Raw genomic sequence first — 12,680 nt, 5'->3', positions numbered from 1 at the left:
CCGAGCTAAATGGATGGATGGATTTTTCTCCATGACTTAATTTTGTGACCCAACTGGGGAAACTTGCAGTTTTATTAGCAGCTGTCTTCCCTTACTTATCAGATATTCAGCTTTTAGCACCTAGCTCAAAAGAGAAAACACATGGTTTGAAGCTATTATTTAGACTTCACAAGTCTTTGCTTCTAAACAATTTTTTCCTAGAGAGGGAAACAAATAACTCTGACTAGGATCTTTCAAACAAAGCTGTTAATATTTTCCATCTACATAAACACGACATCAGAAAGGAATGATTATTTAGCTTTAGTCACATTAAAAAGTGCTGGCAGTAGTGGAAAGGGAGAGAAAAGAAGATGAGTGTATTTTTCTTCCCCACAGGTTGGGAGTTGATTTTAAAGGGAAAAGTGCTGAGGGTTTCTTAAAACAAAATGTGAACTTGTTTCCCCCAGACATTGCCAATATATAAACATTTCAGGAAGAAATTCTACACCTCATTTGTGTCAGGCGACATTTCATGGTTGAATGGCAGACGGTCCAAAGTCTGGGCAGTTCTTCAGTGGTGCACAAATCGGGATTAAATCAGCAGTTGATCAGTGGGCCTATTCTAGTATAAACTCCAAGGCAACCCTTTGAAATGAGTTTCACTTGGATTTTATATTTTTTTATAAGGATTTCATAGCTTTCTCTAGGGTATTTTCATTGTTTGGATGTTCTGTATAAAAATTCTGTTCTTTTTGGAAGGACTACCTAGCTAGTGGGCTCTTAGTATACATTTTAATTAGCACCTTGCAGACATGTGGGGCTTTCATGCGCTATTTATTTCTCTCCTTGTAGGTTGAAATAACACTTCAAGATATTAATGATAATCCACCAGTATTTCCAACAGACATGCTGGACCTTACTGTGGAGGAGAACATCGGAGATGGCTCTAAGATCATGCAACTGACAGCCATGGATGCTGATGAGGTAACTCAGAGCCTGAATTCGTTTTGAAATCTAGTATCCCAGTGACCTATCAAGTTTCTACCATATATTGAGCACTTTTTTAAAAAGTTTTTTTTAATGTTTATTTATTTTTGAGAGAGAGAGACAGAGCGTGAGCAGAGGAGGGGCAGAGAGCTGTCAGCACAGAGCCCAACACGGGGCTCGAACTCACGACCTGTGAGATCATGACCTGAGCCGAAGACGGATACTTAACCGACTGAGCCACCCAGGCGCCCCTATTGACCATTTTTAATGCCTAATAATTAAGGTTAAGCATCGTGTACTCTTTTTCAAAGAATATTAATTGTTGAAATGTGATATAAGAAGGCTAAGATAGAGTCTACCAGGAGGTAATTTTCCTTTCATCAGTAATTCATTTTTCAGTTAGTTGCTGGTTGCACTTTAGATTTCTTAGCCAAATTATTTTAATTTCACAAATAGTAAAAATATCAAACAGCCATATTTTTTATGCCTTTATCATTCCAATTTGCTATCCTAGCAGCTAAGGATTGAACTTTTATTTGTATTTGGCAAAAAGCTGATTATTTAAAATTAAAATATTTTAAAAACACTATTATATAGTGTTTTACTTAATTTGCATATATCTATAGAACAAAATATACGATTTAATAATAGCCTTATACATTTTAAAGAAATTATCTAGGCAAGCTAACGATTTTTCAAATCTGTTAATAAACAGAAATTTCTTATCTAGTAGTAAATGTAAAATTTGGGAACACAATTTAGATTACTGTCTTCTATATTTATATTTCAAGTTTAGCTAGTTAATTACCAAGCTCCAAATGGCATAACAACTTATAAAATTTGTAATTTATCTTTTTCCTGTGAAAAAAGCCCATTGCTTCCTTTCTCCTTCTTGCTAGGTAAAGAAATTGATTAATGTGATGGTGTTGTGGAAAGAGAGATAACCTTCCCAGACACCAGTATCACCTTTCACCTTGAGCTAACCCCAACACAAACCAGAGGACTCAATTTTTTTTGCCCTCAATTAAACTTCAGAAGTATCTTCAAACTTGATTTTTGATCTAAGAGTAAGATCTCCATAAATTTATTTCTTTAACTTTAAAAGGTTAATAAGTAAAAAACAGACTAATTTAACAGCTAATACAGAAATGTAATGATGTAGTTTTTTTATAAATTTTGCCAAAATCTAAGGAAAAGTAAGCAAAAAAACACATAAATATTTAGATAATTGTAGTTTTCTATTTAAAAAGATTTGGTGTTTTAAGTTCAGTATATTCTACTCAATTTTATAAAATGTTAAACAACAAAAACTCAACAAGTAAAATTAGAATTAAATTGGCTTCATTCAATGATTCATGAATCAGGCAGTGTCTCATCTAGCAAGAGAAAGGAACTCCAACAAGCTGTAGAAAAGAAAAAGTTTTTAAAGGCTGAATGGGGTGGAAAAAGGAAATTCTTAGCAATGGATGCGTTGTTTTGAGCAAGGTCACCTTCCTAAAGGGAACAGAGGGATCTATTGCTCCTATTACCTCACCAGTGCTGACCAGGTAATTCCATTTGGACTTGGTAAAAGTTACATTTCTAGGGAAGTTGAAACTGCAGTTAGATTAAGTATTATAGTCTCAGTTCATTGCTATGAGATTTAGCATAAGCAACTCCATTTTGGGACAGCTGTCTCCTTTCTACCAATTCCTTTCTTTTGATTCCACTCTCAGTTAACTGCAAAATATGATCAAAATTTAAGGCATCAGCACCACTCACAGATCCCACTCAGTTGTTCCTACAGCTTTTGTCAATCCTCTGTGTGGCATTCATAGGTCATGACACTTTTTTTTTGCTTGATCTCTGTGAAGCCCATGACTTCAGGTTATAACTTTAAGTTGTTCATTCTCTTCATTCCTTTTCTGATGTTCCAGTCTTACTTAGAGAGATCATTTGCTTGGTTACTAGCAGTGCCAAACATACATTTAAAACTCTTCAGAGAATACAATATGCCAGGGAGATTACTATGATTATTACATGCAAGATAATTTCTAATGTTTAGAAATTACTTCATAGGTTGGTCCCCAAAACCAAGCCAATCAAAATTAAATAAGTAAAAGAAAGACCCTGCTGAAGGAGTCACCTTTCTAAGAGGCAAGTGTCTTGCTCAGTGATTTTATGTAACTGAGTTTCCATTTCTCCAAAAGTGTGCAGCAGATGATATTAGCCACAGCACAGACTTTGCTCAGCTAAAAAATATTCAAGGGACCAACTTTGTTCAGAGAGTCTAAGAACTTTTGTTGGGCAGCTATTGTCTTTGCAGACTGTATAGTACTATCAAGAGTCAAGGAAAGGTTTCTAATCACAGCCTCATTTATATTTACTCCCAACCAAGGAAGTATGGCCCTGCAAAGAGAAGTGAATCCTGAATCATTAATTCTTTCTGGTAATTCCTTTCCAGCTCAACAGTATAAATCTAGGGGAGCCGACCAGTGAAGTGTCTTTGTGGATAGTTAGGAACACAGTTAGATAACCTAAGAGTCATTGCCTGGCTATGCACCAGGTACTTAGGCATTCATAGGTCCAAGGAGAATGATAACCACCATAGAGAAAAGACAGATATTATAGGGGCATAAACCATTGTTGATAAGGTGACACTGTTAATGGACAATAATGGATACAGAGGAGCTTTTAATGACAAATCCAGCAGCCTAAGAGGCAAAGTCTCCCTTCCTTAGCAATGGCCTGGGAAATACTGATGATGGCATTATTTTTCTAGGCTGATGTCATATTAAATGAAAGAAAGAAAAAAAGAGAGAGTTTTATGTTTAGTTGGAATGTGAAGTCTTGATCTGGCATCTTGGGAAGAAGCCATCTACCTTGATGTTGGCTATTTCTCTTCCTAGTCAATTTGACTTTGGAGGTCTCCTGCATTTGTGCAAGACCAGTTGTCAAGTGGAGTTTTCTTTAATGTAAGTTATTTTTCTGCAAGTCCCTGGAGTGTGGTTGCCATCTGGGTAGTGAGAAGGACCTGATACAGTCTTTCCCAAGGAGTTTGAAGGGAAGTCTCATTTCTTAACAAGTCTAAATCAGAAAGATGAGAGAGAATTGGAAATGTTACGTTGGTAAATTGTAGCCAGATATTTGAGGAAGCTACAATGCAGGATCTAGTATTTACATGTGTATGACAAAACCTCAAACACAATTAACAGTCTAGAATCTAATCCAATAGAATCTAGAATCCAATATCTACAAAAATGCAAACAAACATACTTTTCTTTCTACAGTTACTCCCATTTTTAAAAGATAATTGCAGTAAAACTAATTTGTTTGCATATTTACATAAGTGCATTATTTATGATTATTTACATAAGTGCAACCAAAATAGCGGTTGCCCCTATAAGCTATTCTTTTTAAAATTTATTTATTTATTTTGAGAGAGAGAGAGAGTTCACACAGGTTGGGGAGGGGCAGAGAGAGAGAGAGAGAGAGAGAGAGAGAGAGAAATAATCCCAAGCAGGTCAACGCAGAGCCCAATGCAGGGCTCAAACTCACAAACCATGAGATCATGACCCAAGCCAAAATCAAGAGTCAGATGCTTAACCAACTGAGCCACACAGGTGCTCTGACCATATAAGATCTTTTTTAAGATTAATTTGCTGAAACCTTGGAAGCAAGGTACAAAGACAATTTTCCAAGGGGATATCTTGACTCCATAAAGTCAACCTAGTTCCTTAAAACTGATCATATCTGAATGTACACACATCTCTCTCAAATATGACATTCTAGTAAAAGCCTTGACTAGACTATTTCCAATTATGACTATTTCCAATTATGTCCTGTTAAAAGAGAATGGATCCTCATTGAATTTATGCAAACAAATAACAATATTGCATGAAACAATTATATTGCCAGAAAAATAGTTTCTGAATTCTGGAGAGATCAGGTAGGGAGAAAAAGCAGACGTTTCATCTTTAGTTACAAAGGTATACTTTACCAATCTGCTCTAGGCCATAGTAAAAAAGAAAAGCAAAATAAGAAAACAAAAGAAAAGAAAAAAGTTTTCTTATATCTATTAAAACAAAACACTAAAGAACTGGCAATGTTTTAAACAAAAGTCATGAAGAATTATGATCATCCTCCTTAGTTCATTTAGTTCCATGTAATTAATACTTGTTCTAATTGAATCCAGCTTTTTTTTCATTAGCTCTGGAAATTCTTGCCCATTTTTTTTTATTTTAAATTTATCAGAAATCAGTATTTTAGAATACTTTCCACAAGTCTTCTTAAAAATTAAACACTTTTGCCAAAGCATCAGAATGAAATAACTGTCTATAAATCACAAAAGACTTAAAAATGGCTGTGATTAAAATCTGGTGAGAGGTCACTACAATGTAATTCACAAAGAAATATGCTTATTTCTATGTGTAAAATATTAAATGTAATTTTAATATAATAACTAGCATTATGACTGAAAACATTCCAAGACATATTATGTTTCCAGGAATTTTATATTATTTCTGGAACACTTATAACATATATCTATACAAATATAGCATTAAAAATTCTTTAGTATTATTTCTTATTTGACAATAATTTAATATATTAATTAAACTTAACTACTTTAATATCTTTTTATAAGGAGAGAGATCATATCTTTTGAGATATTTCAGGGACCCTCTTGAAAATCCCAAAGTAATTCAAGGTCAAAAAGACTTGGTTTAGAATTTTATTTCGGGGAAGTTTGTCAAAAAATATCAAAAAGGTTTTAAGATACTTGGGCAATTAAGACTATATGTCACTATGAAATAATATTCAGTTATTTATTTAACCAGTGACAATTGAAGACTTCATAAGCAAATATAGAAGACCTCATGGTTCTGAGAAAAATTTAATTCTTTTAATTGAGAGTCCTAGGTTTCAGTAACCAAAAACTTGATAAAAACAACATGGGAAATTATTTTGACAGAACATAGAATTCTTGTTTTTTTTAGGCATGTTAATTTGAACAGTAAGGAAAATTCTTTTTATAATCACTTATCAAGAATAGACCACTGGACCAAGAAAATTTTGTCTTTTTAACAGACAGGAAACAAAATTCTTTTTTTTTAAGTTTATTTATTTATTTTGAGAGACAGATACAGCACAAGTGGGGGATGGGGCAGAGAGAGAGGGAGATAGAGAATCCTAAGCCGTCTCCTCACTGTCAGTGAGCCCAACAGGGAGCTTGAACTCATGAAACTGTGAGATCATGACCTGAGCTGAAACCAAGAATTAGATGCTTAACGAACTGAGTCACCCAGGCGCCCCCAGAAAACAAAATTCTAATTTTGCACCAGCTTACTTTTGATATTAGAACTCAGTTGCTTAATTAAATTCATTCCAATCTTAACCAGTGTTGGTCACACATGAAATTCCTTTCCCTTGTTTTTAGTAGTTTTAGTTACATATATTAGAATTTATAATGCTTAGAAGCCTTTGATTTCTAATGAAAACTAAGAAGTAAGCAATTATAAACTGTCTTTTGCATTAGCATTCTATGGATTGGCAGATTTACACTTTTTATAATTTCTAGAAACATGCACTTCCTCATAGAAAATTTCTCAACACAGCATAAACATGTTCACTAATAGACCTAATTATCTTTAGTTTCTCTGTAAAAGGAAGCTGAAAGTGGATAAGCTCATGTTCAATAACTAATGTTTTAGTATTTTGCCTTATTTGGAAATGATCTGGATATTCAATGAATATAACTTGACTCATCATTTAACTTAACCAAGTAAAACTTTAAGGTTTCAGGTTACCAAAAAGATTTGAGGAAACTAAAAAAATTACCTAAAATTTTTTATACTAATTATATCTATTTTATTTACTGTTTCTTAACAATTACATTTAGATTGATGAAAATTTCATCATCACAAGTTATTTTTATTGCTGACAAATTTTATAAGACAGATAACATGACCTTATTTGATTAATAAATCCAAGTAAAATAAAATTTGCATGACTGTATTATATTCAATGTTGAAAAGTCTAAGGACATGTATATTTTAATTAACCAACAAACTTGAATTAGCTTTATTACTGAATATTTTCCTAGATCACATGGATTTGAAAAGCATTTGAGTCAGTTTTCATTGTATTTTTGAATTTTTTATGAATATTAAATTTGTATAAGCACATATTTGCTTAAGTCAAATAAATATAGCTTTGTTCACAAACTAATTTTAATAATACTATCTGGAGGTAAAGGTGGTGGAATTCTCTACTCCCAGATGGTATTATTAAAATTAAGTTTAATATATATTATACATATATACTCATATAAATATAGAAAAAAGACACATTATAGCTTCTATATACTTAAAATTTCCCATTAGTTCAAAATCTAAATGACCTTCTCCCCCTTTTTTATTCTGATAAGAATTACCTCCCCAAAGTTTATACATTAACACTTACATGTCAAAGGCACAGTGAAAATGAGAGTTTAAGATAAATAGGGGATTCTTTGGGATGGGTAAAAAAGAGTAAGTGAACCTTCAACTGTCTCTAGAGCTACATTTTTAGTTCTGCAAAGATTTGTAAGATGAGGACAGTTGCTCTCAATTCTTCAAAGAATTGGATTGCAACTTAAATGACATCATAGGTTGATTTACCCATAAATTCTTTTACAAGGGCTTTAGAAGGGTTTTCTTTCCTTCTGGATTCATAGTTTTATTTTAGTGTAGGGGAGAAGGCCTAAAAAAAGTTCTTTCAGGCCCTACAATTTGGCCAATTTCTGACCACAGAACTACTTTGTAGTTTTTAGCTGGAACAAACAGTAAATATTTCTGGCAGTATTGAATAACCCCTGGGAATGAAGAGGCATCCCCGAAGAGGATGTATAAGATATTTTGTTTTCCTCCTTATGCTGGGCACTACAGACAGAGATCTGGGAGAGCTGACTCTGGCAAGAATTCTTACCCTTAGCTGGCTTCCGCCAGTTTTTCCAGGATCCATCTGTAGCATTTTACCAGAATTTGGCAAGGTTTTTCATTATTTTAATTTAGGTTTTCCCTTGGCTGTTTAAGAGAAAAACAGCAGTTTACCAGAAAATCCCTCAGAGTTCCATCAACTTTGGGAGATCCCCATTAGCAAAGAGCCCTCCTTCAAGAGTAGACATGTGGTGTCTTTAGGGTCATTCGCTTGGCATACTTTTGCTTTTGCTTAAGGGAATTCAGACACAGGATTACTAGAATGAGTACTCAAATAAAGGAGAATAGAGGGAAGCAGTGAGACTTACATCAACCTTATTTTTTGTTGTTGTCGCTTTGTTTTGTTTTTAGGTACCTTTTGTATCTTGAATTTTTCATTAACCTTTTGCAACAAATCTTTTAATGAAGCTATGTTGGAATTTGGAGACTTTTGGAGGTTTTTTGTATGCCAATTAAATAGGTATTCCATTCTGTTTCTTTGATTTGGGAGTCTTAGCTTTTAAACACACTTCTTAAATGATCTTACCTAATTGGAACATTCCTCATAATGGCCACTGTAATTCTAGGTTATAATTACTTTGAGGGCTGGCAGCAGTTTGGCGGGACCCTAGCTGCAAAGGGGGTTTAACCCACATTTTTTTGTCCAGCCATATCTAGCTGGCTAATTGGGTGTGACCCACTTATCTGCCCCACCATATCTTGGGGCTCCCAGGGTGACAGATACCAAGCCAAGTTCTCAGAACACAAAACAAGCTTAAGAAGATTTTGCTGTTTTTGTAGATGGTTATTTCTTCCAGGATCATAGTTCTTAGACATAAAATAAACAGGTGTGCCGGAAAGTAGCAGAAACTCTTTAGATTTTAGACATCCCACTTTATTATAATTACTTTTTTCAGCTAAGCTTTTGGGTCTCTCGGAGCCAAACTAATACCTAAAAGAGATGTGGCTCTGGGTTGGTGACTGTGCAGTGTACCTCATTGCATGGAAATTTGCTTGAGATTAGCAGATGGTTTAGTGTCCTTCTAACTCATTCATTCCATGACCAACTTATTCTAACAGACGAGTCTTTGATTTAGGTGGTAAGCATATACAATAGCTTTTAAGTGCTTGACCCATGCCCACCAATTTTTGCAGCTTTTTGGCCTCTGAGATCCCTGTTAACAATAACTTTTATCTACACAAAACAAGACAAACATGTGCCTCCTAACATGCCAGCAGCAATCAGATGTTACTGCAGAGTGGCCAAGAGAAGGCCAGGAAATTATTAGCAAATGTATTGTTTTAGGCAAGGTCACCTTCCTGAGGGGAGCAGAAAGGGTCTATTGGGTGGATTATCTCACTAGCCCTGACCAGGTAATTCCATGTTGACTGGTTAAAAGTTAAATTCCTCAAGGAGTTGAAACTGCAAATAGATTAAGTATTAAGTCTTGGTTTGTTAACATAAGGCTTAGCACAAGGGACTCTAATTTGGGCCTGCTATATCCTTTTTAACAATTAAGAATTTTTCTTTCATAATTCCAGCTACCTTAAAAGTTATGTGACTATATTATTATTTATAGCTATGATATATCAGCTATTATTTAGTAAATACTTCATTTTCTTAAAACTCTTCATTGATAATATATATTTGGCTAGCTCAATTCATAAAATTTGATTAACTTTTATTTAGAAAAGTAGTAAACCTATGATCCAGCAATTGCACTAGTAGCTATTTACCCAAAGAATACAAAAAGACTAATTCAAAGGGATACATGCCCCCCAATGTTTATAGCAGCATTATCAACAATAGTCAAATTATGGAAAGACCCCAAATGTCCATCAACTGATGAATGGACAAAGAAGATGTGTGTGTGTGTGTACATACATACACAATGGAATATTACCCAGCCATAAAAAGAATGAAACCTTGCCATTTGCAATGACATAGGTAGAGCAGGAGAGTATTATACTAAGCAAAATAAGTCAGTCAGAGAAAGACAAACAACATATGATTTCAGTTATATGTGGAATTAAGAAACAAACAAAAAATAATCATAGGGAAAAACAAGAGGAAGGAAAACCAAGAAACAGACTCTTAACTATAGAGAACAAACTGATGGCTACCAGAGGGGAGGTAGGTGGGAGGATGGGTTAAACAGGTGATGGGAATTTAGGAGGCACGTATTGTGATAAGCACTGGGTATTCTGTGGAAGTGTTGAAACACTGAATTGTACACCTGAAACTAATACTACACTGTATGTTAACTAACTGGAATTTAAATAAAAACCAAAAAAGAAAAAAAATATGTGAAGAATCAAACAAAATAAAAAAGAAAAAGAAAAAAATTTAAAAAAAAGCACCCGTGGGGTGCCTGTTGTCTCAGTAGGTTAAATGTCAGACCTCGGCTCAGGTCATGATCTCATGGTTCGTGGGTTTGAGCTCTGCGTCTTGCTCTGTGCTGACAGTTCAGAGCCTGGAGCCTGCTTCAGATTCTATGTCTCCCTCTCTCTCCCTGACTCGCACTCTGTCTCTCTCTCTCAAAAGTGAATAAACATTAATGAATTTTTTTAAAGACAATTCACATTAAATAATTGTAACTGTAATGACTCTTATTGGTTATTCTTTCAATAGGAATGAGATAAACAAACTTCCTGTATTTTAAGTGGTTTATTCAAAGAGTGAAGCAATAATCATGTTAATTATGATAAAAAATATCCTAATGGGATATGCTATTCTCTTAAGAACTAATTATTTGAAAGAGACAACAATACTATGATGTTTATATTATTATAATTTTATATGCCTCTCTGTTTTTTCAAGTTATGACAAATAAGGTTTACTACAAATAAAGTGCTGCCTGCCTGTTTATTTTTCTCCATCTAGCTTTGCTGTGTGTGCACGTGCATGCATACTTGCCTTCAAGTTTATCTTTTGAGATGTTTATATTTACAGTGAGATCTGAGGAAAGCTGGGAAGGTCCTTATGTCTTTAGGTATTTATATCAAAATTATTTTAATGCACTTTGTTTTATTTCTATTGAGCTTATTTTTTAAGTAAAAAAAAAAAATGTAAGTAACTGTGTAGGTGTTATCACTTAGACATCCTAGTATTAAAAGCTACTGAAATGTAAAATGATGATATCTAGGATAAGTAAGAAGTGCATTTGGGGTGAGACAAGGTGTGGAGTTAAATGGACAGGAAAGTGTAAGGTTGTACAGAAAAGGGAAATGGAGGTTGAGTTTTATGCCTGAAGGCAATAAAAATCACCAAGTACTTTGTAATCAAATCTCTTGATGGGGGGGGGGGGAGGGAAAGGCAGGAGAAGATGGGAGGGAGGAAGGAGGTTTACCTACAACTTTAAAAGAAAGGAAGATATTTCTGTAAAACTGCTCTTGGACTACTATGTTTTTAAGGATTAAGCTCATGAGGTTGCTTTCCTTCTTGAATATGTTTTTTCTTAAAAATTTTTAGGAGCCTTTAAATGATTGCTGACTCTGTCAACTCATGACATGAGGAATCAACATTTCTTTGGCCCTATGCCAGCTGGAATGGATACTTCAGCTTTCTATGGCATTCAGAATCTGGTTGTTTCCTTTTTTGAGTGGCTTGCAAAAAATTAATATTAATGCTTTTAGATAAACCTTCATTCTATTTTCTACTCTATCCTCAGATTTTTACCTCTTAGTTGAATTTGAAAAAAAAAATATATATGTATATATATTTGAAGTGTTTTCTCTCACCAAATCATGGCTGTTTTTTTCTTCCTCTAGTATGAATAGAATTCAATATTGAATGCAAGGGATTTCTTTTAGTTAGCTTTGCAGTTAGCATTAAATTGTTGCACAATTATCCAGTGGATTGGTCTTAAAAGATCAATAGAATTATTTAAAACACTAATATTATGTAAGCTATTAGCAAACTATGTGTCAATAAATTATTATTTATACACAATTCCTTAATGACTAAATCAAACATCTAAGTATTAGTATGTTAGAGAAACTCTAGTCGGGCACTGGAGAATAATGCCTGGGTAAAGGAATCAGTTTTAGGAAGCAACATGTACATGTTGAACTTAATTTAAATATCATTTGAAACATATGTTGGACCAAGATACACATCTTTCAGAAGCACATGACTTTGTCAGTCTCTTGTTTCCTTTTATAAACAGAATTATTATGCTTGTAATGGGCCAGGATACTCAAGCTTTGTTTCAGAGTACCATACTTGTTTTTGAAAATACTACTTAAGGTTGTAAAATGCATTTGCAATTTATAGCTATTTACTTTTAGAATTCCTTCCACGTGCTTTTGTCTCTGTGGTTCCTCAGGAGAGTAGCATGTTTTCAACCAGCATTATTTCCACTGCACAGCAACTGAAATACGATATTTGTTTCTTGTGGTATTGCTGATACTGCATATTTTAGATATTAAATAAATAGACTTTTCAAAAGACCTAATTAAGTCATTACTCTTGGCCAGACATTTTCAGACATTCACTAGAGCTATTAATTCACTGCATCAGCTGATTTTGAATATAAAAAGATTGTTGTATCAACATATTTTGATGCCTTTGTTTCTGTTCATAAGAATTATCTTAACTTTAGGAGTATTAATTATGACTGTCACTATATAGACAGGACATATCTAAATTTCAAACCATTTGTGTAATAGCTTTAAGTTGTTTTTTTTTTCTTTGCTTTCCTCTAATTTCCAAACACTTACCATTTTAATAGGTAAGAATTGAATGTAGCTGTTTTCATACCTGGATTGCTTTACTGG

At 33.9% G+C, this 12,680-nt stretch overlaps 1 protein-coding gene across 1 annotated transcript in view; it reads left to right on the top strand.

Annotated features, from left to right (window-relative positions):
* FAT4 (FAT atypical cadherin 4) overlaps nt 1–12,680 on the top strand; it is a 173,623-nt gene that overhangs the window by 75,105 nt on the left and 85,838 nt on the right. Inside the window, exon 2 of the mRNA XM_027064111.2 lies at nt 832–963. Within this exon, the coding sequence (XP_026919912.1) occupies nt 832–963 (132 nt within the window). The remainder of the gene's footprint in view (nt 1–831; nt 964–12,680) is intronic.

Source organism: Acinonyx jubatus, chromosome B1 (assembly GCF_027475565.1).
Source record: "Acinonyx jubatus isolate Ajub_Pintada_27869175 chromosome B1, VMU_Ajub_asm_v1.0, whole genome shotgun sequence".
Classification (NCBI taxonomy): domain Eukaryota; kingdom Metazoa; phylum Chordata; class Mammalia; order Carnivora; family Felidae; genus Acinonyx; species Acinonyx jubatus.
The sequence above is the reverse complement of the archived record's forward strand: the minus strand, read 5'-3'. Positions and strand labels throughout refer to the sequence as shown.